The following is a 26,480-nucleotide window of genomic DNA, read 5'->3' on the forward strand; positions in this document are numbered from 1 at the left end:
ATCACAATCACATCGGTCAAATCCAATCAGATGTCGGCAGCCGTAGTCAAAGGTAAGCCATCGCCACCATACTGCAAGATGCAAGGCGTGTCCAGTATAGAGACAAGCACACTATTCTCGCACGATGCGACACTTCGAGACATTCCGATCATGCTGACAGTATCGGCCGCAGGCATCGTCATCTCCCTCTCCATCATTGCCGCTCTCGGTCTCGCCGTACTCGAGAATCCACAGATCGCGGAATGGATCGAAGAGCAACGCCGCAAGATTGCCGAACTGCTTCGCTCGATAGGCGAAGAACTCGATCCCGAAAGCCGACGTCAAGCGGAAGCTTTCGCCTTTGAAGGCCGCTCGCCCGTCAATGATGCAGGACTAAGACGTGAGGTTTCCGGCAGCAGAGAGGCTGCCGCACTTGCGACTGGACGTAGCCTGTCTGGTGGCTCGGGTATCATCGGGAAGGTACCTGTGCGCGGGCCGGGCGATCCAGATGAGGCCGAGGAGCGACGACGGAAGGGTAGGGAGTACCTCGCCAAGAGGAACCAGCAGATGTATGAGATGCAGCAGAGACGCAAGGCTGTAGCACAATCACAAGCCTCTGTTGGAGAAGCATCAAGATCATTCGACGCGCTTGTTGACGACGATGGGAAGCTCAAGGTCCGTGGTGATGAGACGGCAGATGCTCTGCTCTCACCACCATCAACTGTGCCCATCCCGGAGAAGATACGAGAGGAGATGCGTGAGGTTGAGCAACGCCTTCTCCAACCCTTGCTAGCCGGTGAATCGAGTTCCAGTGCTGCTATGAGCGCCTTTAGCCTAGGCTCACGACTCGCTGATCCATTCAGCGATGAGTATGCACTTGACCGTAGCGAGACGCCGAAGCCGACTGTCCCGCCGAAGGTCGCATTGAATCGAGAGGTTCCAAATGTGCGACCTGTGCTTGGCAGCTACTCTCCTCTGCCACACAAACCATCCGCAGAGGCAACAGCGGTCAATCACGAAGAGCTAAGCTACGAAGAACAGCTCGCCATTGCGTTGTCGCTTTCTGAAGCGGACAGCGCCGCAAACGGACGCAATGCCAGCCAGTCGGAGACGGACGAGGACGACGCCGAGCTTCGAGCTGCCATCGAGGCCAGCTTGAAGGATACGAACCAACGCAAGGCGGCGCAGACTGCAGAGAGAGCTGTCACTGATACGCCTGCTGACACACCTGCTGACCAGCCTCTTGTGGACCTTACGCCTCTCAGTCCACGTCTCGGTTCTGGACTATCGCAAGGGCGCAGTGATTGGGCAACAGTCTTTGACCACCACTTCTCGCCTGCGCAGGAGCTACTGTCGCGAGGCGAACATGCACCGTCAGAACTGAATGATGAGCTCTACCGTCTGACCCCTGAGCTTACACGTGCGACGCTCGCCGCTGTTGAAGCGCAGCATTTACCAGTCCGTTCGAGCCCACCAAGTCTACCTAACGACCCGGTCCGGGAAGCGGCATCTAGCCCAGCTCCGCAGCTGATGGAAGCGAGCTTCTACTCCGCGCCGTCTTCTGCATCACCGCTTGCTAGCTTGCGAACTATGGACAACGACCTTCCTCATCTGGTGGACCTGGAAGACGTGCCGCCACGTGGAGACACAAGGACGCCTACCCTCGGCTTTTTGACGGACGTCGAGTCTGACTCGGAGACTTACGCTTCACTGCCCCCTCAAACGCCATCGCGCTCGCAGTCGAGGGCGCGGAGTGAGATTTCGAACGTGGAGGTCATTGATGTCGTTGACGATAGTGATCTGGACATGCTTTCAGAGGAAGGAGATAGGGTCGTTACGCCTGATAGCTGGACGGATGTTGGTTCGAGAGATGGTGATAGTGAGATGGGGGATGAATCCCCAACCCGGCGGTGACGGCAAATATTGGGAAGGTGACGATACCTTTGTGATGTTATGGCTACGTTTCCTGGATACAGTCTGTACGATCCCGCCTTTCAGCCTTGAAGCGATCATTTGACAACTTGGCTTCCGCGCACATTGAAGTGACACGGCCCACTGTGTACAACGGAGTGCGCAGGGATGTCACTCGCACTCCCAAAGGGGGCCTGGAGCGCCACCGTCGGCTCGTTGCTGGGGTAAGTCGTGATGTGGCCGGCACCTAATGTGTCTGCCGCGACGATCAAGCCGTCTGGCCCACCGAGAACCCAAGCTTCGTCCAGACTGCTGTTGCCGTGGACAGCGACCGGAAGCGTAATGTGAGCAAGGCCGGATACGAAAGCTACAACCCTGCCAACGGCGTCAGCGTATGAGTATGTTGCTAGTCTACGAGATCGTGGACGAACTGGGCGGCTGGTGCAGTATGGGTACCCCCATTAAAGCGTGGTGGAATTACGGTATAGACAGTGCTCGTGGTATTGGCGAACGAGAACGTTATCGAACCAGAGACTCCTGCGGTAGTTGAAATGTTGACCGGCGAAGTGAATTGCCAGCACTGTAGTTCGGAGTGGTTGTTCGCGTTCGTGACAATGGCTGTAGCCTGCAAGTAGGAGGCATTACTGCTAGCTGTTGCGGTGCTTAATAGGCCTAGCAACGCCGACACTGTTTTTGCGAGTTTCATTGCGGCGAGGAAGGACAGTGGGGAATCAGACCGATGGGTGGAAGGGACAAGACGCGTACCAAACGGGACATAAGGGTTCAGGACGATGGCCGGTATGAGGGCACGCCTTACGACATGAGAGACATGATACTTCGACCCTGCAGTTAGGCCCCCAGCAGAGCTGCGGACTGTAATGCCGCGCCTCGTAGAATGCAAGCGATCAGACAGCGGTACGCTTTCGTGTAGGGCTAGGCCTTAGTATCGTACATGCTGCGAGCACCACAAACCTCATCATCAATACGGTTGAAGTGGGAAGACACTTGGAAGCGGCGGAAGCGCTGGGAGACATCGGAGCCTTGCATTCGAGACGAGATCAGGTCACGTGTCCACGCGCGCCACTTTACGCGAACTTCTGAAGGCAAACATTCTCTCCTCATCAACATAATGGGTTAAACAAAAGCATTAGATGGCCACTATTAAGGCCATAGAAAGCCGCTCAATACACCAGATCCAGTCTGGACAAGTCATTGTCGATCTCTGCTCTGTCGTCAAGGAACTAGTGGAGAATAGCCTCGACGCCGGAGCTTCATCGATCGATGTGGGATTCAAAGATCACGGCCTCGAGACGATCGAAGTGCAAGACAATGGCAAGGGCATCGCACCCCACGACTTTGACACAGTCGCGCTGAAGCACTATACGTCTAAGCTGTCCAACTATGAGGACCTCACTTCGCTTGACACCTTCGGCTTCCGTGGCGAGGCACTGTCTTCACTATGCGCGCTGTCAAAGTTCCATATCGTCACGGCGCGTGCGGAAGACGGAGCAGTCGGCAAGCGACTCGACTTCGAGGTCTCGGGGAAGCTGCGGTCTGCAACCGTGACAGCTGCCCAGAAAGGTACCACAGTCTCCGTAGGCGAGCTCTTCTACAACCTCCCGGTCCGCCGCAAGGAGCTCGAGAAGAACATCAAGCGCGAGTTTGGCAAGGTCGTCGCCTACTTACATGCCTATGCTTGTATCAGCGTCGGTGTACGATTCTCCGTCAGCAACCAGATGCCCAAGGGAAAGAAAGTTGCCGTCTTCTCAACCAAATCTAACACCACGACTAAGGAGAACATTGTGAATGTGTTTGGCACCAAGACCCTCGTCGCGCTGATCAAGCTCGACTTGCAGCTCGAGATGGAGCCAAGCGTAGGTCCTGGCACACAGAGCGCGCGTAATTGGACCACGCAGGCTGCAAACTGCTCAACGACAGTGCTTGTACAGGGTCACATCTCGAAACCGGTCTTTGGCGAGGGACGTCAGGCACCCGATCGCCAAATGTTCTTCGTCAACTCCCGACCTTGCCTGCTGCCGCAGGTCTCTAAGGCGATCAACGAGGTTTACAAATCCTACAATGTATCGCAGTCTCCGTTCATCTTTGCGAATCTGATCGTAGATACCAATTCTTACGACGTCAATGTCTCGCCTGACAAGCGGACAATCATGTTGCATAACCAGACAGCATTGCTGGAGAGCCTGAAGACCGCCTTGACTGAGCTCTTCGATCAGACTGATCACACAGTCCCGCAATCCTCGCTACCAAACCGCAGATTGCCAGCGTATCAGACACTGAACGTTCCTCGACCACATTCGACCGAACAGTCAGTCGATGATGAGGCCGAATCAGACTCAGATGAACGCAGAAGTAAGACCGAGCCAACCAACCCGACAGTAGTCGCGCATCCCGTGCGAACGCCCAAAGATGAAACATCGCTTGACACACCATCAAACTTGCTGCGGAACTGGCTAGGCCGCGAAGCGGACGACCGTCATGAGAAATCGTTTACGATTGCCAAGCGCAAGACAATGGACTTGCAGAAGGAGACGACAGAGCCTGTTAATATGTCGCAGGAGCACGAAACCAACCATGTGGACTCCCTGCATGCTAAGCATAGTGCACAGTTTGATGACCCAAACTTAGGAGCGGACAGGCTTCCCGCCTGTGACGCTAACATTCCTTCAACGACAAACGCGATCAAATGTCAGTCACCGCACCGTTCCACGATACATAATGCGGGTACATGCCAAGTGGCTCCCGATCCCATGGGCACGCCATATGATGACCTTTTCTCGCAGCGCCCTGCTCATCTTACAGGGGATCTGAGTCACACACATGCTGAAGCAGCAGCAGTCGGGCTTGAAGCTCAAAGCGCTGCGGGCGATGATGGCAACCACCGGCACGAGTCAGACCATCCGGATACACTGTGTAAAGTCCTTAGCGTGCAGGCTCGATCGGCTGACCAACATGAAACCACGCCGCTTAGTGGTCAACTTGAAGAAGAGTCGTCCATTTCAGCCATTGCAACCGGCTCGCAGAAAGCGACATCAGGCGCAGTGCAGAGCGCATTCGATCGGATGCGCCCAAAGCGGACCCGATTGCAAACGGCAGAGATTACAATTGGTGATACAACAACCACCGCGATCATCGGCAGCAGTCCGCCATACAAGAAGCGCCGAGTTTATGCGCCCCAGAACTCTCAATCGATCGCAAAGTTCGGTGCAAGCCCGCTCTTGGCTCGCGGTCTACGCACCTTCGCTGCTCCCGGCTCGCAGCTGGCTATAGACAGTAGTGACGTGCCCATGGCGGATGATGCACCGTCTGAACACGACAGTGCCGGATCTGTGGTTGATAGGTCCAGTAACGATGGCGAACGTACGGGCTCGCCAACCGCAACCGGGGCTCGCACACCTGAGCATGATCGCACGTCGGACCCGTTGGACGAACTGCCTCCGGTTGGCGCTGATGACGATGAGCTGGACGAGGATTACGTTGACGAGAAGGAGCGACGGGTACAGGAGGACGAAAGAGTTGCACGACTGATCCAAGAAGCTGAGGAGGCCGCTGCTCGACCGACTGAAGCCAACTTGAAGCGCGCGTCCCAGGCGCTTCGAAGTGGTGCTAACCGTAAGGAGTCTACATTGAAACTCATGCAAATGCTGTCCGTTTCCCTTGCAGACATCGAGCAGCGAGCCAACGCGCTCTACATGAGCACCCAAGCCCTGGTTGATCTGGCGCACGACGCACAAGATAAAGTCTTTGTGAAAGACGAATTCGATGACGCAAGCGCAGAGGGCAAGCTCTCGCTCACCGTCAGCAAGCCCGACTTTGAGCGAATGATGGTTGTGGGTCAGTTCAACCTGGGGTTCATTGTAGCTGTGCGGTCCGCTCAGGACGAAGAAGAACAGGATGAGCTCTTCATCATTGATCAGCATGCAGCCGACGAAAAGTACAACTATGAGCGTCTGCAGCGAACTGTGACTTTGCAGAGCCAACGGCTTGTCCGGCCGAAACTGCTGGAGTTGACCGCCATTGAGGAAGAGATCATTCTGAACCACTCCGCTGCGCTAAAAAGCAATGGTTTTGAGATCGAGGTCAGCTCATCAACTGACGATGACGATGAGTCTACGAACCGACACTGCCGCCTCCTCACACTCCCAATCAGCGGCGAGAAGACATTTGACGTGTCTGATCTCGAAGAACTCCTTCATCTACTGAGCGAGGCACCACCGGGAAGTTCCGAGATACTGCGGCCGAAGAAGGTGCAACGCATGCTTGCCATGCGTGCTTGCAGAAGCAGTATTATGATTGGCAAGACGCTGATGCACAGGCAGATGGTGAAGGTGGTGAGGCACATGGGAGAGATGGAAAAGCCGTGGAATTGCCCGCACGGCAGGCCGACGATGAGACATTTGGCCAGCTTGGGTGCATGGCAAAGCTGGCAGGAAGGCGATGTCGTGGATCGCAACGAGGAAATGACCCGCCCATCGCGGTTGGGGAGGGACACGGATTGGAAGGCGTGGCTGTCGAAGCGCAAGTGATATATTGCCAGGCCTGCCCGTTGTGGGCTGTTAGCGCTGTGATACTAAATACACGGTTAATCTGATCTTTCCATATACTCTGCTTGTCCGCCAGCATTGTCCATGCCACACCGCGCCGGAGTCCAGACAGTCATGGGTTTATGTCGTAGTGCAATACGATATCGCTTCCACGAGGTAACGTTCATAAAGTCGTCCCTGCCGTTCTCAGCAACGGGACAGGGAACGCCATCCGTAACGGTGACTCTGACCACCTAAATTTTGATCAATCCGATTCACACTCTATTTGGACCGATTGGGGTGACGAACGAGAAGTTCAACCAGTATCTTACATGCTAGTCACAACTCTCACGTCCACAATCACATACACTCCAATGCTGCCTATGTGACCGCGTGGTCTGCGACCCAATGAGAGAGAACGGATCAAACCAGTGTTGCCGCGCTGCAGGCATCGTTGAGACAGCCCACGCACACAGTGGATGCATGGCACAAAGGGTAGCCTGACGCCAAGATACGGTACTGAGGTGGTGTCATTAACACGAAACAAGGCAGCCTAGCATTGGAAGACTCACCGGATGCCACCAAGGCTCCGGACTTGTGCCAATGGCAATGCAATGGCGAGCAACACCGGACGAAGCGGAGCTTCCTGAAACCTCCGGCGATGACGAGTGCAAAGCAATGGAATCAGTAATCCGGGCGCAAGAGGATCGAGCCACTCGTATCTGTCCCAGGTTCTGCATATGCGACCGCTTATACACGGCATCCGAAAGTGTTTGCTTTATGCATGCAGCCTGTTAGCATTGGAAGGGATGCGTCCCGTTTGGTACAAATGCGACAGCCATTGAGACAGGCACGCATGTGATCGCCAATGGCTGTGGCGCAGGCAACAAAGCATCCAGGCGAGCCGTGGGATTCCACGAGGTCATGACGGCGCTTACCGCGCCAGCTTCGCAACCTTGATCAGTCCACGCCTACGTGCGAAGACGATGAGCGCAACCAATGGCTTCCGCGAGAAGGAGAATGCGAGGACGATTGCGAAGACGTCCAGGTAGAATACGTGCATTTTCTGATCGGCACGGGTGTGGCGAACCTTGCGCCGTCCACGCCAAGCTTTATGTACGGCTAGAGTACGGAGACGGGTTTTGCAAGGCCGAAGGAGGCCGCATTCTCTGAGTCACTCGCTCTTACACTGACATCGCGCCCAGTGACAACAGCTGACAGTACATTGCGAGCCAATGGCATTGAACGTCGCATTCGCCCGCCTTCCTTCCTTGCCATTCGATAGCCTTCCCGATGGCGAGGCCAGCACATTCGTCAGCAGCCTCCCGGCACCGTCGCAGTCGCTGCCTTACCTTGTCCTTGGGAGGTCACACGCCCGCCCTTGCGAAACACTCATTGACCTGGTGAAGTATCTGTCTCCCATTGTTCACCCTCTTCTGATTCATTCACCTATCTCCGACTTGTCATACGCTGCTGCCTGCCCATTCCCAAGATTGCAGCATATTACCACAGAGTCTTCTTCTTTCGGCCACTTTTGACTAACGCAAGAAACGCATCCTCCAATTGCGACGAGGGCATACCAAACGATTACACCTGCGCCTCTTACATCTAAAATCGTATAAGAGTCGCATTTTTCCACCAAAGCCGTACGCCTCACAAACGAACAATACATCGCATCAAGAAGAGCACGGACTTAGAGCAAGTGTAATCACCGAGAACGCATACAGCAGCATAAGCATCGATCTTCGCCACTCCGGAAGCCTCCGGCAGATCGCATTGTCTTCTCAAGTTATAACAACAACGGTGCCGAATACAGATCGTGAACTACTGTCCTCAATGGCCTTTGTAGCGCCACCCGGGAAGGCGATTGTCGGCGCCGGTCAACAACTGACACCAGAGTCGCCGCTGCAGCACGACTTCGACGAGCGGCATGAAAAGGCCGCGACTACGCTGCCGGCTATTGTGTCTGACACGTCAGCAGTGGCGCCTAATACCCAAGTCCTCCATGACTTCAAGCAACTCACGCTCGAGCCTCATCTGGACTACCAGCTGTTCTCCAATCAGTCACCCGATGACTCACAGTCGTTCTACGGCCCGCTGCTGCCGTCGACCGAAGAGTTCCAGCCGTTCAGCGTGCCACTCACCACCTTACGGATTGATAGCAAGGAAGATTGCCAGAGGTACATTCAAGGTGTGCAGAGGGGCAATCAACGCGATTTCGGCAACCACAGGCAACAGATGATTGCAAGGTTTCGCCCTTTGCCGGCGCCGTCCAAAACAGCCGAACGTCGCGAGCCCATGGATGTCTTTATGCTCAACCGCTTCACGCCAAATAAGGCAGCAGCGCCGCGACGGAGCCGTCAGGTCGACGTCGAGCAAACGCCATGCGATGTTGTAGCTGTATCACCAGCGCCATCGGCGTCACCCGACATTCGCATTACTTCATCAACACCCTCAACGAAGGGTGATCGCGCCGTAAGGACGCATAAGCGCAAGAGATCTGCCGACACGGACAATTTGGAAGACGACAAGAAGCACAAGCATCAACGTCACGCTCCCTCAAAGACGGTCGCAGACGGGAAGGCGGACGAGCAGTGGCGTGAGATTAAAGACTATTGCGAGCATCTACCGTCGCTCGGCGACAATCGAAATGCGCTCAAGGTCACCTGGAGGCACACGTCGGAAGAGACGGACAAAACAGACAAGGAGATGTCCGCCAAGCCCGACTGGAAGGAGCTCGCGCCTGCCGAACAAAAGGTGTGCAACGTCCTTCGCCTCGAGCCGCAGAAGTACCTGGCCAACAAACGTCGCATCTTCGCCGCATACGTCAAGTTCTTGAAGGAGCGGGTGCCTGGAAAGGACTTCACGAGGACGGCGGCTCAGCAGGCTTGCAAGTGCGATGTCGGAAAGGCTTCGCAGCTGCACCAAGCTTTCACTGAGGCCAACTGGTTCGACGAGCAGTACTTCCAGGCCTATCTCTAGAGAGCATCTTCACGCCATAATAAGCAGCATCGCGAAGCATTGAGCGAACAAGCAACATCGCGCATCACAACATCGGTTTAAATTGGGACAGAGCGTTTCTTTTGTATTAGCAGGGCGTTTTTTGGGCATGGATATGTGACAGACGATATTGGACGGCTCCGCTCCTCCACAGCTCTTACCACGATACCCATGATCTCGACCACACGATCACTTGGAGCGTTATGCATGGGAAGGTTGGCTCTCGTCCACTGATCAGGATTGGCGCGTTGATCGCTCACGATACCCTGAATGCGCGTCTGTAGACAGACTGTAATGCTTTAATGGTTGTACGCTACATAGTACGGTAATTACCTTGGAGATCTTCGCTCCCGCCTTTGTTCTTCTCACATCCACTGCTGCCACTCATGCAGTCGCGCCCAACGGTCTTCGCCTTGGCAGGCATTCCCGCGGTAACGTAAATGACAGCTGGTACTTCGAAGGGTAACGGTTCCTTATATAGGCCCCTGCTCTCTGATTGGCTGTATGGCCGTATCCCTGCAGCTACTTTCCGAGCAATGCAGGAGCCGCGTTCAGCTCGTTGTATTGCTATACCTTAGTTTTGCAGTTGTGCATTCAATCCTTGCCTTCTGAGTTTGTTGTAATCAACTTCTGCCCCTTTGAGCTTCTCTACACTCCTTCGTTGGCGCAACAGCGCGTCCACAGATAGTCACAAGACAGAGCTGAATCTGCAGGATCCCACTCAGAGACATTGTTCGACGAGCGAGCCTTAAGACACCCTAGCATACCGAAGCGAAGAGCCATCGCACCGCTCGCACCATGGCGGCTCAAGATGCCTCCAAGGCTACAGCAAGCGGCATGGATCAGGGCGACGCCAGGAGACGATATGTTCCCAGCCAAGCGAACGGTAACATCTCGAAGGATTCAGTGGACGACATGGTAGAGAAAAGGGTCAAGCCGCAGGCGCAGTCCATACTACAGACTCTCGACGACCTCGAATGGATCATCGCGCCGCTCATCTTCACCGCCCTCGCCTTCTTTACACGCATGTGGAAGATCGGCATCTCGGACATCGTAACCTGGGACGAGGCACACTTTGGCAAGTTCGGCTCGCACTACCTCAAGCGCGAGTTCTACTTCGATGTCCACCCTCCGCTTGGCAAGATGCTCGTTGGGCTGTCGGGGTACTTGGCGGGTTACAACGGCTCCTTCGAGTTCAAGTCTGGCGAGACGTATCCGCCTGAGCTCAACTACACCTTCATGAGACTGTTCAACTCCGCGTTTGGCGCGCTGTGTGTTCCGCTCGCTTATTACACGGCCAAGGAGCTGCACTTCAAGCGGCCTACCGTTTGGCTGGTCACGATGATGGTGCTGTTTGAGAACAGCTATACCACCATCAGCCGCTTCATCCTACTTGACAGCATGTTGCTCTTCTTCACCTTCACCACTGTCTTCTGCTGGGCCAAGTTCCACAACCAACGACATGACCCCTTTGGCCCGGAATGGGCGCTGTGGTTGATGCTCAGCGGTATCAGCATTGGCTGTGTATGCAGTGTCAAGTGGGTTGGCATGTTCGGGACGGCGCTTGTTGGCCTGTACACCATTGAAGATCTATGGAACAAGTTCGGCGATCTCAAGATGAAGAAGGTGACGTTGGCGGCACACTTGGGCTTCCGTGTAGTAGGCTTGATCATGATCCCGCTCGCGGTGTACATGTTCAACTTCTACTTGCACTTCCTGGTGCTAGAGAACAGCGGCCCGGGTGACGCGCAAATGTCTTCACTGTTCCAGGCAAACCTGAGGGGTACGGAGGTTGGCAAGGACAGTCCGCTCGAAGTGGCGCTGGGGTCAAGGGCAACGCTGAAGAACATGGGTTATGGCGGTGGACTATTGCATTCGCACGTGCAGACGTATCCGGAAGGCTCGACGCAGCAGCAGATCACGTGCTATCACCATAAGGATGCGAACAATGACTGGTTCTTCTACCCGAACCGACACGAGCCGGAGTTTGACGCAGAAGCGCCCCTCAAGTTCGTTGGAGACAAGGACACCATTCGCCTTATCCACGCGCAGACTGGGCGCAACTTGCATTCGCATCAAGTCGCAGCGCCGGTTACGAAGGCTGACTACGAAGTGTCTTGCTATGGCAACACCACCGTCGGAGACACGAAAGACCACTGGATTGTTGAAGTTGTTGATGACGCTGCTTCGAGCGACTACTCAAAGCTTCGGACGCTGACAACTGCGTTTCGTTTGAAGCACGCTGATCTGAACTGCTATCTCCGCGCGGGTAACGTGAACCTGCCGCAGTGGGGTTTCAAGCAGATCGAAACAACTTGCGTCAAAGAGAACCACCCTCGCGACCCATACACCCACTGGAACGTAGAGTCGCACTGGAACGAGAAGCGTAAGTTGACTGTCACTACCGCATCTTTATGGCTTGCTGACAGTGAGATAGTTCCTCCTGGTGACCCCGGCTCATACAAGTCTCCCTTCTTGCGCGACTTTGTTCACCTGAATGTCGCTATGATGACCTCCAACAACGCCCTCGTACCTGATCCGGACAAGCAGGACGATCTCGCCTCCAGTCCATGGCAATGGCCCCTCCTGCACGTTGGTCTTCGTATGTGCGGCTGGGACGATCACATCGTCAAGTACTTCCTCCTCGGCAACCCCATCGTCTACTGGGGCAGCACCTTCTCGCTCGTCTTCTTCTTCGGCATGGTGGCGTGGTACGCCATCCGCTGGCAGCGAGGCTTCGACGAGCTTACCTGGAAGCAAGTCGATCATTTCCACTACAGCGGCGTCTACCCCGTGCTCGGCTGGTTCTTGCACTACCTACCCTTCATCGCCATGGCAAGAGTGACGTACGTGCATCACTACTACCCTGCGCTCTACTTCGCCATTCTATGTGCTGGCTTTTGCGTGGACTGGTACACGCGGGATCTCAGGAGCGGCGTGCAATGGGGCATTCACATGGCGCTGTACGGTGTGGTAATCTACCTGTTCTGGCTGTTCAGGGCGATATGCTTCGGTATGGTTGGGCCGAACCAGCAGTGGCAGCATCTCAGGTGGCTGTCGACATGGAGAATGGCCGATCCGTAAGCGACGTAATGTAAAGGGGGTGGTACGCTCCGAGCGGGCAGACACCGGGGTCAGGGTGTGGGGGGCGAGGCGTTACCGGCGTTCTGGGGAAAGCACCTGTATGACTATAAAGATGTCCATTTGAGAGCGATATGAGCTCTGTGTACGCCGTATCTACCTAATGCTATATGAGGCTACTCCATCGTGCGGTTGTCTCTTAAAGTAGTTGTCTAAAGCATGGCTTTGTTGCGGATCTTTGTCTCATCAGCCACGTGACACGTTTCGCGTGCTCAAAATGAAAGTCAGCTTCACTGCGACTGTATCATGGCCCGAGGACAGCGTGTGTCCAGCAGTCACAAGTGAATGTTGCAGTCTGACTTTTGCATACACTCAGCCTTCTTAAAGCGACGGGAAGCTAAGCAGAGCACGGACCCGTCAAAGCAGCCCCGCCAAAGCAGTTGACGCTTCCGTTGCTGCTGCCTACCTAATCAGCACCTCTGCCTCACACCGCCATCACTAACCATTACCTCTGCTACCTATCACCTCCATCATCAAAGACATCCAGGCAGTTAAGGAAGCGAAGAAGCGACACTCGAGTACACCTATACAACCACCCGCACAAAGGACAATATGCGCTCCAAGTTCAAGGACGAGCACCCCTTCGAGAAGGTACGCTCACATCATGATGCGCGAGCGTGCAAGTCCGTAGCTAACATGATACAGCGTAAAGCAGAGGCCGAACGTATCAGGCAGAAGTACGCAGATCGCATTCCCGTACGTTAATACCACCACCCACCGACTAGTGAACGACCAACAAGCGCGCTGACTCATGACGCGATACATACAGGTGATCTGCGAGAAGGTTGAGAAGTCAGACATCGCCACCATCGACAAGAAGAAGTACCTCGTCCCCGCCGACCTCACCGTTGGCCAGTTCGTCTACGTGATTCGCAAGCGCATCAAGCTCAGCCCGGAGAAGGCCATCTTCATCTTCGTCGACGAGGTCTTGCCACCCACCGCGGCGCTGATGAGCAGCATCTACGAAGAGCACAAGGATGAGGATGGGTTCCTGTATATCACGTAAGTCGGCAGTAAGCAAGATAATTTGTGATAGGTGGTTTTGCTGACGCCGTCTAACAGCTACTCCGGCGAGAACACCTTTGGCGAGGCATAAGCGCGCTGTCATTACGAACTTGAACCTATGATGATGAACTACTATGCGCGACCTTGGCCTGCGGAGGAGGAGGAGTTCTTATGACTTCCGAGGCGTTATTCTGAGAGGCTTGGGTGCGCGAGACAGTACGGCCCACAAAGCAGCAAAGCGGGGAGGACAGCATGAAAAGCCTAAAGATCTTTCTAGCCCTGCCAACATGCGGACCAGGCAGGCCATGGCTGATGCTGTGCTTTTCATGGCAAACGTAAACTAGCAGGCCGAGCGCTCATAGCTGTCAATAGCGTCCTCCTCGTCACGCACTCAGCCGCACTGTGCAGGTGATTGAACGACCTTGTGACCAAGACGTTCCATTTGTACATTTCGCAAGTGTGACAAGTCATACCGATGCGCCTCATGCGGTTACAATGTTCTGCAGCGAGTGAGCTATTCATGCTTCACGCCATATGCATCAGAGCTTGGACCGCGCATCGGCCCATGACTCGACTTCACTTCCATCTCGCTTTCGACAACTGCACCTTTCAGCCCCACGTGACACGCTGATCGCTCGCTCTCTACATCCACAATGTCCGCGCCATATCTCATTGGAAGGCATGCATACTTCAACATCATGCAGGTTGTACTTCGCGCTAACATCTACATTAGGATTGCGGATCCGGTATACGCGATGAGCATTGGCGTGGCAGCGGCATTCGTACGCATCCGGCGAGAGGAGAAGGAGAAAGATCGCACCACGCAGCAGAGCATTGACGGTCTGAGACGGCGGGTGAACGTGCTGTTCGAGAAGAGTGTGGACAGCAACAGTGTGCAGAAGGCAGGGTGATGGCGGGCGGCTGCCGTAGAGAAGTTCAGATTATTGCCGAGTCAAGCACCTTTGGACTGGCAACGATCACGGCATTGCGAATGAAGAATGCGTCTACTAAAGCTGGAAGCTGTCATCTATGGACACGTCTGCGGCGCATTCCGACGGCCGACTACGGAGCCATCATATACGTCAATACACCGCCTAGCAGCCTCGGTACCAACTGGGTAGAGACCACTCATACGGCCAAGCAACCCGAGTTCCGCCGTCAAGCAGGAACTTGGCGGGTCTGTATGTTGAGCTGGCTGCGTCAAGCAAGCCGCACTGTAACACAGATGTGTAGGCTGCGGTCGCGCGGTATGCCGCCTCGAACATGACAGTGTGAAGAGGTCGCCTACGTCACTCACGCTCGTGTGACGGAGGCGGGCGCTGGATGGACAGCTGCACTCGACATTGCTGCTTCGCAAGTGGGCTGCAAGGATAGAAGCTACTTATGGAACGAACTTTTCGGAAGCAGCAATATTGACGAGCAGCAGTTGTGTGCAGTCTAGCGACACCCAACACAGTCTTCAGATTTGCCATGAAAGCAGCGAATTATCTTGAGCAGAAAGTGATGCCTCAGCTTAGCATGGCACAATGATAGTAGTAAAGAAGATCTTGCCGAATGCGGGCAAGAATGGCGCTACAGCTTCCATGCACATTCCCAAAAGCATCGCGTACGACTCCATTATGTGTCCAGTCCCTGGCAGTAATTAAGAAGGACTGCTGTATCGTAGGTCTTTTGCTGACCATCATTCCATCCCGCTCTATCAGATAGCAGGCTTCGCGTCCTCACACTTTGGATTCGCAGCGTAGTGACCGTCGACCATGCAGTCAAGGCCAAGGGCGCGCATCTTTGCTTCCGTGATATGCATGACGGGTTCCAGCCACCGCTGTAGCCTTGCTGCAGGCCCCACATGAGCCTGCCCGGCTCGTCGGTTTCTGCCTCCAGTGCATCCACCACCTCTTCGTCGGGTGGCGGCAGCGGTACGAAGCTCGTGTGGTCTGGCTTGACAGACTGTACGAAGCCCATGTGGTCTGGCTCGATAGACTCGGTCATCACCTCGATCCTACTCATCATACTCGGTAGCAGTGGCAAGCCTCCGATTGACTCCGGTGTATAGCGCACATCAGGTGGAGTCCCAGTCTTCCGTTCTTGCTACATCGACCATTAATCAACCTCGTCTGTGTCGATGAGGGTTGGCTCGTTGATGTCGTGTCCCAGCAGGTACCGGGTTTCTAGCGGCGCTCTTAACACTCTGGATAGCGCGGCGGTGAGGTAGTTCAAATGCCCTCCCGCAGTTTTGACGTTGAAGTGGTGGCTCAACAAAATCGACAAAGCTGGAGTCGGCACAACATGGCCGACCTTGACGAGCAGGTTGAGCTGGCCGTGCTGCTTCTCGGCAACACTGATAGAACGAAGGAGCCTGACCCACCTCTCGTCTACAAAGTTGTCAAGGCTGGCGGTGAAGACGAGTTTGACGAGGAAACAAGGGCTATCAGCTCGCGCGTACGCCTGCGGATGTGTGGGCTTGTGGTAGAAGCGTCCAAGGCGGCTGACACTATCCTTCGGAGTCAGGTGTTTGTCGCCTGTCCTCGTCCTGGTGCCGCTGCTCGCCTCAAGCTGCTTGAGTAGGGCTGCGAAGTTTGCGAATTCGAGGTCCTTAACGATGACGCAGAACAAGTCCTTGTGCTTGCGAATGCGGTCTTCGATGAAACTCCGGTATTCGAGTGTCATCTCCTGCGAGGCAAAGGCGAGCGTGAAGTGGCTCACGAATCGTGGAAACATCGCGTTCTTGCTTCTTCGCTTTGGGGGTACGAAGTTTCTTAGGTGCAACCACGATACGATCGCAGGTTACGATGTAGCCCATGATTTGACATCGCAGCTCCGTCGGGAGCTTCATCATGCCGGTGGCCATTACGGAGTAGATGCGCAAGGCTTTGCCGTGCTAAGTAAACGATGCTGAGCGTGTGATCACCCTCAAGAGCCTTGCACGACAACACTGGCTCGGTTAACGACGATCAAGTTTGTAAAGAAGATCTCATCAGAGGCTGAAATGGTGGAAGCGCAGACAACGAAGGACGGAGCTTGTGACTCGAGCCAGCGCACATTCACATCCTCCCCAATACATTCCCCGGACGTTATGCCACTCCATTCACCAACCACAGCTTCGCACACTTTCTCCAAGCGAGTAAATGCTGTCATAGTTTGATATCACTCGCATTAGGCATTGTCCGGCGGAGCTTGAAGTTGCACTCTTTAAGCGCCGGATTCGAGGCCAGTTCAGCAGGAGTATAGAAGCGACGCGGGTTCGGATTCTGGAGGTTATTGGCAATGTGATACCTGGATGTGTTGATGGGTACCCGTGGATCACTGTAGACACAGCTAGCAAGGAGCGCAAGCCGAGAAAGGGCATGACACCTGCCTGATCCAGCCTTCGCAAGCCATACCTAGAACAGGACATCAGCTTTGGTACTCGTGCATTGTAAGGCGACGCATTAGGTCACGCTGCAGTCACTTGGCCAGCCGCATGTCTACCCTGGAACATGGAGGTCGGAAGCGCAGAGACTCGCGCTCAGCATGGAGGAGCTCGGAGGAGGCACGAATTTTAGCGTTGCAGATAAGATCATGTTCGCCGTCTTCGAAGCTCAGAGACATGTACTTACAAAGAAAGACTTCGGCATCAAGGGTGTCAACGTCAAGCTCTCTGCCGCACCAACATGCCCGCCAATTACCGTTCTGGCAACGTGCGTCCTTGATGTCAGGTGTAGCATAAGTGACATTCTCCTGAGGGCCACGCATGATGTTCCGAAGCCATTTGTCATTCTGATCCTTCCGGCGCTCCAGCTCCCTCAGTAGCTTAAGCCGATGTTTCTGGCAGCGCAATAGAGCTGGGGGATGGTTGATGGTGCCGAACCAAAGCCGCCGTGTCGCGCCAAGCTGTGTGAGGCAGGTGCATGAAATGTAAGGGTAGCAGTGCCAAACGCTGCTTGTCTAAATGGTTAGCTTCTCGGGTACCAAAGAAGCAGGAAGGAACCCTGTAATCAACCTACTTTGTCTGTGGATTTCTGGGGATTCGATTTTGGGCCGCACTGCGCTCCCACTGCTCACTCCGGATTATGCGTTCGCATTCGGAACATAATAGAGCCAAGAAGGATGGGAACGGTTGGTCAATGGGTCTCAGCTGTCCATTCCTTACTATGGGTGTTGCCCAATCTGGAAGCAGGAGGTTGCCGCCAAAACTAGAGACCGCATCGAAGTTGCATATTCGATGCGAGTTGCTGCAATTGTACTGCTTGTTGCCGTAGATCCGTGGTTGTATGTTTAAGCTCGGTCCTGAGATTGGGGAACCAGGCATAGTAACTCGGCCGAGGCGTCCTGGGAACAAGGCCGCGAAGGCAGAGCGAGCAAGGAAGAGCACTTCGTCCGTATGCTCTTCGCATGAGAGGCATACAGTATAGTCTCGTCTGCCATGACCAGCCGACTCGCATATGCCGACCGTTGCACTACATTGCCCATGTGGGAGGAAGCCAACTGCTTGTTTGTGCAGGTGTCCATTGGTGCGCTGCTTGGACGGTGTGGTTGACACGGTCATTACATGCAGCCATGGTGCCGTAATTGGTATGTTCATTGCAGAAACGTTCATTCTGAACGAGGCATCCTTGGCCACATCCAGGGGCCGGCCTCATGCGCTTCCAGATCCGGCGTTATTGTTCAGAGCAGCTTTGTTCGACCGCCCTTCACACCCGCCGAAATCAGCGCCCGAAAAGACCAGAAAACGTCCCACCACCACCTCCACGGCCGTGCCTGGAGGCTTCCTTCTCGAGCCATGTCCGCAGGAAGTTCTTGTCCTTCAGATCGCCCAGCTTTGACACCTTAGTCTCAATCTGCGGCTCCTGGCGATCGAAAGCAAGGAGTGTTGGAATGCTGTTGATTCCATACCGCAACGCCATGCCACCAATGCCTCCAAGGTCCGGCGAGTCCGCCTCGACCTCGACGAAGCTCACTGAACCTTGCTCCTCACCCACGCCTTCTTTCTCGATGAGCTCCCTTAGCAGCGGCGACACGGCCTTGCAAGAGGTGCACCAATTCGTCGTCCATAATGTGATCAACGGTACGCGACTGCTGGCGCTCATTAGAGTGAGTGTCTCGAGCTCTTCTTCCCTGCGGACTGATGTAGGATAGACCCGGTTCTTAAGTAGTGGAGGACGTGTGCTAAAACGTCGCACCGCTGCAATGCGCAGGCGCGTCATATGAAGTCTGGAGTAAAGCATGCTTGTAGAAGTGACAGCGCTGGAATGTATGATGGCATATCATCTCATTCGAGCAGCATGATATACAGGGAGGTTCGATGACCGACGGAACTTGCCGGCTTCACAGTAATGATACCCAAAGTAAACGCGTTACAGTATCCTGAGCATGGGTATGCGCTTCAGCTGTCTCAGCTAAGTTCACGTATTCACTGGCAGTACACAGCTACGGCGTTCGCCACACAGTCTGTTGGAAGCTTGACCATCATTGAAGCAAGCTCAGCTAGCCGTTCATTGCTACTGCCTCTCTTGCTTGGCGCTCTCAGAGTCGCAATATCCGTCTCCGGGCAACCTCGAGATTGTGCATCACGTTCAGAAACGTTGACTGACAATGCCTTGGCCGGATGCAGTACCGTCTCATTGTTCGGCGCATCGTCTTTGCAAAGCTGGTGTACTAGATATTTCTTTGAGCGCCACGATGCATCCACTCGTCCCGCAGAAAGCCCGTCAAGATGGCGGCACAAGGTCCACCAAGCTGTGATGAAGCGACCCAGCAGCTCAACAGACCTCCGGCACGCAATCCGCCCTGACCATTGTGATTTGAACAGACAGAACTACCTTTGGCCCGGTCATAACGAACATGGTACGGCACTGTTGGATCGCAAAGGGACCCGCATTGCGCGAGACAATTGGTCCGTCTGCGACTCTTGCCGTTCCAATTGTCGTTAACAGCCCTATTTCACAAAGCTCGTATCGCTTCTTAGGACCGGGCCGAGCAAAAGCAACACGTCCAAATGGACAGGGCGTTGGTGTAGGCTTTGCGACAAGTGCCAAATCCGCGAGCAGCTGTTAATCAGTTGCCAACGGGGAGTTGCCAACGCAGTCACGGGTGCTGTGCCAATCCCTCTGCCAGCACCGCCGAATCAGGCACAGATGAGCGCATATTCCACCAACACTTGTACAGACGACGGCGTGGTGACCGGGCAGTTGCCGACTTGGTGTGTGGAGCATGAGCGGCTATATCTGGACTACTGGCGATCGAACTTCCATGCTCAGCGTGTCTTGAACAAGAAATGGCTTGCCAACATCGCCCACGACCCGGTCTCTGGAGTTCTCTGTATTGCTGGGGCACGCAGGCTTCTGGTGCGTGAGGACAATCGCAGGTGGCTGGCCTGTCCCGTCGGTTTAAGTGATCAGCTGTTGCACGCTTTAATAGGCGCTCTGCTGACTTGTTGTCACCGTTGTGCAAGGCGGTGAAGAGGTTGTTGACCATGCTAACGCCCGTCTCTATCGATGTTTAGTCTGCGAGGGGATATGGGAGTGTGCTCAGCTTGTGAACGTACCTCCCGTGCCAACGGCGGCGCAGCTCCAAGCGTTACTGTACCGAACCTGTCCCGCTTCCGCAGGCAGGTTTCGCCTCTGAGGATCGACGATTATCCGCAAACGGTTGCTCAGTATGTAGTTCGAAACGGGCTGATGGTTGGAACATGCATGGTTAGGAGTTGCTGCATGTTGCTTCGGATGACCTTGGGGGCCAAGTGCCATCGTGCAGCCATAGGAAAGGTAGATGTACGTATCGGACGAAGCAACGTCTGCTTCCCAATCTCCGCTCGGCGACCTACACTACCGTACGATCGATCGCCACATGCGAAGCGTTTTTTTCGCCAGAATCATTTCACCTTCAGTGCACTTGAATTTGTTCCGACCGTATGCCAAGTCTAACTTTCGGCGCCAACACACAACACATTCATTTCATTTCGCTTCAGTATCGTAAGAAGTCCACGCAAATTCTTTGCTGGACGGCTTCGCCTTTACACTCCCGTGAGCCTTCCACCCCAGAAGATCATGGCGGCATCACCCAGCGCTCAAGCGCTCCACGAGTCCAATCGATATGATGGCCAAACTTTCACCGGAGCTTCGAAACTGGATCTACGGTTTCGGTACGCTCGTTGGCACAGGACCGCTGTTCCGCAATTTGCTAACCCGCTATCTGCCGAGCTAGTCGGCCCGGTAGATTGTGTTATGACGGTACCTTTGCGTGGCATTTGCAGCAACCAGCAGGGAACACGTCCTCTAAGTCCCACTCTCTGGACGGACGGCGGATTATCACGAGTCTCAAAAAGGATAGCGGCAGAATACCAACGCCAGATGCGTGACCGAATCGTGAGTCTCGAAGGGTGTAGCAAAGTCGGCATGAATGTGGTTGATTTCGAATTCGCGAACGCCAGCACCTCACTCTTTGAGGCGCTTCGACCAGCAATGTGGTTCATAAATACCGGGCCGAGCACGATTAAGCTCCGCTTCACTGCAGACTTCAGCGTTCTTGCGGATGACAGCAAGCAAGAGCGCATAGATCGTGGGCTTGACTTTCGCCAAAACAATCATCCCGCTGTTCAGCTTCAGCTCAAGGCCAAGAACATTGGCAAGCCTCGCAGCGCGGTCGCGGCCTTTCTCAACTCCCTGGTCTCCAAGGACTATGAGGGTGCAGATTTCTTAGCATTGTTGAGCAAAGTCAGGAAGGTGTACAGAGACATGAGCTGGACGGCTTGGAAAGGGTGGGACGACCTGAACGACAACAACGGTGATGAGATTGAGAGACGGCTTGTGCAGGAGGCGGATGTTCTGGAGGACGCCGCAGCGATCGAAGAGCGTTTGAGGTTTCAGGAGACAGCGCCGAATATGGTGGGCCCACCTAGGCGCTCAAGGAGAAGCCGTGAGTGACGTAATGCATGGGTTCCGGTCAGGTGTTCCGCGCTGCTATGTTGCTCTTACGCTGGTTTCATCGCTAATTGAGGCAATTCTGCCCCGATAGCATGGTTGTTGGGCGGTATGTAAATTTCATCGCATCCAGCTCGGCGCTCTAGCGTCTTCAGTCACGGCAGGAAGATCCTTCTCCCACGGCTTCTTCCTTCTCGAAGATGAACTCTCCGAGACCTGGCCGTCAAGTATGGTCGGTGGGATATCCTTAATTCCAGGAATAGGTTTACCTTCGGCAATCATGTCACAGATCTCTGCGAAAGAGGCAGGTTTGGGTGCATTCGCCATTCCTCCATCAGCTGCAGCACCATCTGCTTGGGTGCCTTCGAGTTCTTGAGACGTGGTTTCATGTGCACCGTTGCCATTCAGAAGAGGGGCGGACACTGCGTCTCGGGTGGCGAGCCAGCGTTGGTAGCCATCAAAGTCCACTTGCTGGCCTACTTTCCGGCTGAAGTAGTAGCATCGTGCGCGCAAAGTCAGATGGCGAACACGGTCTGGGTCTTGAACTGAGCCGAGTATGGAGCGAAGACCACCTTGGAATTCCAGATCATTGTCCCAATCGTATTCGTCTAGCTGGTGGAACAGCCATGTGTTCTCCAGGTTATCGTTGCCATGAACGCCACCATTCTGCATAAGCGACATTAGTGATGACTGCCACGAGCGACGTGCAGTAAGCGGTTACGAGGACGGCAATGCTGGCATGACTGGGGAGAGCGTGAGGATGAAGCGAGTGGAGTGAAGGGATACCACCCATGACTTCTGTCACGCGATACCGACCCTTCTGGCAATGTCGGCCTAAGGCTGGCACAGCTCGAGAGCTCACACTCAGACATTTGCGTCCATCGCAAGCGAAGCAATTGAAAGCTACGTGGTTACTGCAACTGCAACTGCAACTGCGACTGCAACCACATCCTCCCACCCTTTCGCCATGTCTGAGTTCATAGGCTCACGCATCTCCCTCATCTCTGTCTCCGGGGTGCGCTACATTGGCACACTGGTCCGTCACTCTAATACCAAATGAAGCAGCATGTACTGACTTCCTTGCGCTAGCACGAGATCAATAGCGAGAGCCACACGGTATGGAAGATCCTTCCTACAGTCTGATATGGCAGTGCTGATGAAAGACGCGCAGGTCGCACTCGAAAACGTCACGTCGCATGGCACTGAAGGTCGGCGCGGCAACCCGGCGGAAGAGCTGGCAGCGAGCGATCATGTCTACGAGTACATCGTCTTCCGTGGCAGCGACGTGAAAGAGCTCAACATCATCGCGCCACCCGGTCAGAAGGAAGAGAACAGGCCACCGCAGGTGCCTGACGATCCCGCCATTCTCGGGGTAAGTGATCAATCGTTCTTCAATCACCGCATTGATGAAGCATTTTGGATGTAAACTTTTCAGTTCTGCTGAGGCGCAAACAACCATGCGGATACTTCCATGTTGCCTTCCTTCTGAGCCAACAATGAAGCGAAACGTAGTCAAAGGATGCTCATCAGAACACCGAGCTAACACGGCAACAGTCCGCGCGACCAGCACCTCCGCCAGCACAACAACCACCCCCTCCCGAGCAAGCGGACCGGTTTCGAGGTCCACCTCCTCCATATCAGCAGCAACAACAATTTGGCTACCGACCGCCAAACCAACAACAGCATCCACAACAACAGCATCCACGATTTCAAGGTCCAGGCGGTCCTCATGGCTTCCCAGGTGCACCTGGCGCTGTACCCGGATACGGCATGGGCTACGGTCCGCCTCCACCTCCGCCTGGATACGGCATGGCTTACGGTCCACCGCCAAACCAAGGCTTCCCACCTGGCCCTCCGCCAGGCCACTTTCCCAACCACTCGCACATGCACAATGGTCCGCCTGGACAACACATGAATCAGCAGCGACCGCCCCCACACATGCAACAAGGCCCACCGCAGGCGCCGATCGGTAGCAAACAAGGAACTCCGGCTCCGGCAAGTCAAGAGGCTCCGAAGCCATCGGCGGCGCAGCCGCAGAAGCCCATCGAGATGTCTACGACACCAGCACCGTCCGTGCCCTCTGCCGCCTCATCAGCTGCCCCACCCCCTCCAATCGACTCGAAGCCGCCGACTTCCGCTGCAACGGCACCATCAGAAATTACCAAAGCCCAACAACAACCGACAGAACCGAAAAATGCAGGGAAGAACAACAACCGGGTAGCCGTACCTTTACCGTCAATGAATGTGCTTGCGGCCAAACCACCTCAGCGGCCTACTGAGGCTGCTCGACAACCGCCTTCGCAACCCGCTCAACACCAGGCCGTGCCTGACGCGACACAAGCGGCAGCGGCAGCAGTCGCTGAAGCGATGGCTAAGCTTGGCGCGAACAGACAGCCACAGCCCCAGCCCACCGATGGCGTCGACAATCTCACGCAGAATATGAACCAGATGAGGATGCAAGATGGACAGCATCGTGGCCGCGGGCGTGGTGGCAGAGGCGGACCGAGAGGTGGAGCCAGACGGGAAAGCGGACCAACCCACAAAGGCATCGATGTGCCGAAAGAAGACTACGACTTCGACGCGGCAAACGCGAAGTTCAACAAGGACGACCTTATGAAAGAGGCAATGGCGTCAGGCTCGCCGGTTACGAGTCCGACGAACGGCGCTACACCGGATCCCATGGCAGCAACGAACGGACATGCGAATCGTGCCGCGGAAGATGATGTTGTGATCCCGCCTAAAACAGGCGAGAAGAGCTACGATCGGAAGAGCAGCTTCTTCGACAATATCAGCAGCGATTTGAAGGACCGCGTCGAGCAGGCATCGGGCGACCAGATGGTCGACGGTCGGGCGATGAGGCGCGAGGAGCGGACGAGGAATATGGAAACGTTTGGCCAGGGTAGCGTTGATGGAGGGTACAGGGGTGGGTTTAGGGGTCGTGGTAGGGGCAGAGGTTTTGGCAGGGGAGGTGGAGGTGGCGGTCGTGGGTACGGCGGTGGTAGAGGTGGGTTTGAGGGTCGTGGTGGGTATGAAGGCCGTGGTGGATATGAAGCTCGTGGCGGCGGGTTGCGTGGACGGCCCCGAGGAGGAATGGAGGCGACGGCGCCGCCGGTTTAGGGAGCTGGCGGCGCAGCGTTTCCGGCTTGGGACTGAGCGCGGCGTTCGAAGCCATGGTTGAGAGCGATTCGCCATAGGGAGGGTTCGTCGGATTGAATTCGAGCTGGTGTGGCTCGCTACTGCATTAGTCGCGCTGCGACACTGGCGGCTGGGTCACGGAGAAGTGTCCGCTAGCGAGCGAAGAGAAGGTACGGCAGGAGAAGGGCCGTTCATATTTTGCACTGTAAAAGTAGAATCGATCTAGCGAGGATTGGTTCATTGCAGCGTGCTCCGAGGAGTCATGACGCTAGTGCCTCTGAGCCATCTGCACCTGCGTCAATCCCGTGACTCAGCAGCTTCGTGGCGAAGCATTGGCGGCTCCTTCACGACACTTATACGTTCGCTGGACTCCAGCTCAGACAGTGCTTGAACATGGACCCCTGCAGATGTCCATACAAAGTGCCATGGAAGGAGACGACTTCCCCGAGGGTATCGAGACACTCTACCTCTCGGACGGGAAGCCAGCCGGCGAGGATATCCGCAATGCCAGCCCATCAACGACACCAAGAGTATGGATACGGCAGAAGACCTCGTTCCTCGATCTTCCTGGTGAGGTCAGAATCATGATCTACGCTCTCGCCCTTCAAAGTCCGAACTACGTGAGGCTATTATTCCGGTACGACTGCGAGTTCAATCCCAACAACTTGCGCTCCAAGGGTCATATCCCAAATACCTCATGGTTCCCCGTCAAGCGAAAGATTCCCCTCATTGAGAGCGATATACTCAACATCAACCACTCGAAGATCTGCGAACAGCTTCCACCGCTCACCCATGCTATTCCCTTGCTCACCTCGGAGATCTTGAGCGCCCAGTATGCCGTTAATGGCTTGCACATCCCTCTGCGCAACGCCCTCGAACGACAAATGTGCGTGCGATGGATCCGTGACCGTGGCAGGGTTCTCAGAGGCGTCACCAAGGTCAAGGTGCAGCTTCCGTGGATCTTGGTCGGCTCAATTATCGACGCCGTCGCAACGTTGACGAAACGCAATCCCACCGCAGACGGAGTAAAGTGGCAAATGCGGCTGCAAGGTGCTCCTGTGCCGAGAGGCTTCTGCATCTGCACTGCCTGGCAATGGGCCAAGCGCACGCTCGAGCACCACGGCTCTTGTCCGCGTTACACTGGAGTGAGGGAGCTGGGTATCGGGCTGGTGATGGAGAGCGTGGTTGATGTTTGCGAGGCTCTCGAACTTGCTGAGACGACGCGAGCGGCGATGATGTCGAGCAGGGATCACTTCGATGGGCAGTGCTTTTTCTGGGGTCAGAAACGCGGAGTGAGATGTGAACACTGTGCTGAAAGGATGCTCTATGCGCTGTAAGCGGTCCACTGCTGTTGGGTATGGAGTAAGACGCAGTCAAGCGCTCAAACGGTCAGGTACCGTCTACCCGAAGATGTTGGAACGCGTCTCTGTAAAGGCCCGTAATTGACAGATCGCCAACACCGGAAGTAAACATCGCTGAGACCTGGGCAACACATACCGGGAAGCGGCAGACTATGCCACATTCTCTACTGAAAGGGTCTCCTTCACCTTCTGCTGTTCGTGCAGATTCTGGACGCTCGCCATCTTCTGCTCGATTCTGTCGCAAGCAACCTGAAGCTCATTGAAACAGTTTTAAGGCGGTGCAGCAACTCCTCACGCTTGGCTTCGAGCTTGGCTTCGAGCCGGGCCTCGACCTCTTGTGTCTGTTGTCGCCGGCGAATGTGGTTACTTCCATCGTACTTCCGCCGCTTCTTCGGGTTAACAAGAGTCTCCATTGCATGTGTGATTGCCCTAAACTGCGCCGCATCTCCTTCGGCTTGTCAGGCTCGTGCAAAAGTGCTTTGGTTTTGTAGGCTGAGCGGACGTCTTGC

General features: G+C 55.0%; 16 protein-coding genes across 16 annotated transcripts; 10 read left to right on the forward strand and 6 right to left on the reverse strand.

The window, feature by feature from the left end:
* Positions 1–30: 30 nt before the first annotated feature.
* On the forward strand, positions 31–1,893 carry BAUCODRAFT_24313 (uncharacterized protein; the record flags this gene model as incomplete). Its single annotated transcript, XM_007677808.1, has 1 exon — positions 31–1,893. One exon carries the CDS (start codon positions 31–33, stop codon positions 1,891–1,893), a length of 1,863 nt encoding a protein of 620 aa, XP_007675998.1.
* Positions 1,894–2,024: 131 nt separating this feature from the next.
* BAUCODRAFT_54508 (uncharacterized protein) lies at positions 2,025–2,551 on the reverse strand (the record flags this gene model as incomplete). The annotated part of the gene is made up of 2 exons (XM_007678042.1): positions 2,025–2,265; positions 2,322–2,551. Coding segments are annotated over 2 exons (471 nt in total), but the record flags the coding sequence as incomplete, so codon positions are not given.
* Positions 2,552–3,012: 461 nt separating this feature from the next.
* On the forward strand, positions 3,013–6,632 carry BAUCODRAFT_33929 (uncharacterized protein). The gene has a single exon (XM_007677918.1). The coding sequence runs from the start codon at positions 3,042–3,044 to the stop codon at positions 6,432–6,434; it is 3,393 nt and encodes a 1,130-aa protein (XP_007676108.1). The 5' UTR covers positions 3,013–3,041; the 3' UTR covers positions 6,435–6,632.
* Positions 6,627–7,456, forward strand: BAUCODRAFT_33930 (uncharacterized protein). Its single transcript, XM_007677919.1, has 2 exons — positions 6,627–6,685; positions 6,741–7,456. The coding sequence occupies exon 2, from the start codon at positions 7,035–7,037 to the stop codon at positions 7,227–7,229; it is 195 nt and encodes a 64-aa protein (XP_007676109.1). The 5' UTR covers positions 6,627–6,685; positions 6,741–7,034; the 3' UTR covers positions 7,230–7,456.
* A 354-nt stretch (positions 7,457–7,810) lies between these two features.
* BAUCODRAFT_33931 (uncharacterized protein) lies at positions 7,811–9,789 on the forward strand. Its single transcript, XM_007677920.1, has one exon. It carries the CDS (start codon positions 8,268–8,270, stop codon positions 9,411–9,413), a length of 1,146 nt encoding a protein of 381 aa, XP_007676110.1. The 5' UTR covers positions 7,811–8,267; the 3' UTR covers positions 9,414–9,789.
* Positions 9,790–9,919: 130 nt separating this feature from the next.
* Positions 9,920–12,755, forward strand: BAUCODRAFT_33932 (glycosyltransferase family 39 protein). The gene is made up of 2 exons (XM_007677921.1): positions 9,920–11,817; positions 11,869–12,755. The coding sequence occupies exons 1-2, from the start codon at positions 10,230–10,232 to the stop codon at positions 12,513–12,515; spliced, it is 2,235 nt and encodes a 744-aa protein (XP_007676111.1). The 5' UTR covers positions 9,920–10,229; the 3' UTR covers positions 12,516–12,755.
* Positions 12,756–12,838: 83 nt separating this feature from the next.
* Positions 12,839–13,986, forward strand: BAUCODRAFT_33933 (uncharacterized protein). Its single transcript, XM_007677922.1, has 4 exons — positions 12,839–13,163; positions 13,218–13,268; positions 13,342–13,574; positions 13,635–13,986. Exons 1-4 carry the CDS (start codon positions 13,125–13,127, stop codon positions 13,666–13,668), a joined length of 357 nt encoding a protein of 118 aa, XP_007676112.1. The 5' UTR covers positions 12,839–13,124; the 3' UTR covers positions 13,669–13,986.
* Positions 13,987–14,275: 289 nt separating this feature from the next.
* On the forward strand, positions 14,276–14,488 carry BAUCODRAFT_70466 (uncharacterized protein; the record flags this gene model as incomplete). The annotated part of the gene is made up of 1 exon (XM_007678126.1): positions 14,276–14,488. The coding sequence occupies one exon, from the start codon at positions 14,276–14,278 to the stop codon at positions 14,486–14,488; it is 213 nt and encodes a 70-aa protein (XP_007676316.1).
* An 875-nt stretch (positions 14,489–15,363) lies between these two features.
* On the reverse strand, positions 15,364–16,479 carry BAUCODRAFT_480718 (uncharacterized protein). The gene has a single exon (XM_007678391.1). The coding sequence runs from the start codon at positions 16,293–16,295 to the stop codon at positions 15,678–15,680; it is 618 nt and encodes a 205-aa protein (XP_007676581.1). The 5' UTR covers positions 16,296–16,479; the 3' UTR covers positions 15,364–15,677.
* Positions 16,480–18,271: 1,792 nt separating this feature from the next.
* On the reverse strand, positions 18,272–18,733 carry BAUCODRAFT_60312 (uncharacterized protein; the record flags this gene model as incomplete). Its single annotated transcript, XM_007678050.1, has 1 exon — positions 18,272–18,733. A coding segment is annotated over one exon (462 nt), but the record flags the coding sequence as incomplete, so codon positions are not given.
* Positions 18,734–19,563: 830 nt separating this feature from the next.
* Positions 19,564–20,452, reverse strand: BAUCODRAFT_481165 (uncharacterized protein). The gene is made up of 2 exons (XM_007678392.1): positions 20,101–20,452; positions 19,564–20,044 (listed from the first exon to the last, which is right to left on the reverse strand). The coding sequence occupies exons 1-2, from the start codon at positions 20,300–20,302 to the stop codon at positions 19,641–19,643; spliced, it is 606 nt and encodes a 201-aa protein (XP_007676582.1). The 5' UTR covers positions 20,303–20,452; the 3' UTR covers positions 19,564–19,640.
* A 150-nt stretch (positions 20,453–20,602) lies between these two features.
* On the forward strand, positions 20,603–21,478 carry BAUCODRAFT_24320 (uncharacterized protein; the record flags this gene model as incomplete). Its single annotated transcript, XM_007677809.1, has 1 exon — positions 20,603–21,478. The coding sequence occupies one exon, from the start codon at positions 20,603–20,605 to the stop codon at positions 21,476–21,478; it is 876 nt and encodes a 291-aa protein (XP_007675999.1).
* Positions 21,479–21,643: 165 nt separating this feature from the next.
* Positions 21,644–22,126, reverse strand: BAUCODRAFT_51573 (uncharacterized protein; the record flags this gene model as incomplete). Its single annotated transcript, XM_007678033.1, has 1 exon — positions 21,644–22,126. A coding segment is annotated over one exon (483 nt), but the record flags the coding sequence as incomplete, so codon positions are not given.
* A 293-nt stretch (positions 22,127–22,419) lies between these two features.
* Positions 22,420–23,082, forward strand: BAUCODRAFT_33941 (uncharacterized protein). The gene is made up of 3 exons (XM_007677923.1): positions 22,420–22,511; positions 22,565–22,591; positions 22,647–23,082. Exons 1-3 carry the CDS (start codon positions 22,443–22,445, stop codon positions 22,899–22,901), a joined length of 351 nt encoding a protein of 116 aa, XP_007676113.1. The 5' UTR covers positions 22,420–22,442; the 3' UTR covers positions 22,902–23,082.
* Positions 23,083–24,048: 966 nt separating this feature from the next.
* BAUCODRAFT_481296 (uncharacterized protein) lies at positions 24,049–24,842 on the reverse strand. The gene has a single exon (XM_007678393.1). The coding sequence runs from the start codon at positions 24,665–24,667 to the stop codon at positions 24,107–24,109; it is 561 nt and encodes a 186-aa protein (XP_007676583.1). The 5' UTR covers positions 24,668–24,842; the 3' UTR covers positions 24,049–24,106.
* Positions 24,805–26,221, forward strand: BAUCODRAFT_481272 (uncharacterized protein). Its single transcript, XM_007678394.1, has one exon. It carries the CDS (start codon positions 25,018–25,020, stop codon positions 25,945–25,947), a length of 930 nt encoding a protein of 309 aa, XP_007676584.1. The 5' UTR covers positions 24,805–25,017; the 3' UTR covers positions 25,948–26,221.
* Positions 26,222–26,480: the final 259 nt, after the last annotated feature.

The sequence above is a fragment of the Baudoinia panamericana genome (assembly GCF_000338955.1).
Source record: "Baudoinia panamericana UAMH 10762 unplaced genomic scaffold BAUCOscaffold_6, whole genome shotgun sequence".
Taxonomy (NCBI): domain Eukaryota; kingdom Fungi; phylum Ascomycota; class Dothideomycetes; order Mycosphaerellales; family Teratosphaeriaceae; genus Baudoinia; species Baudoinia panamericana.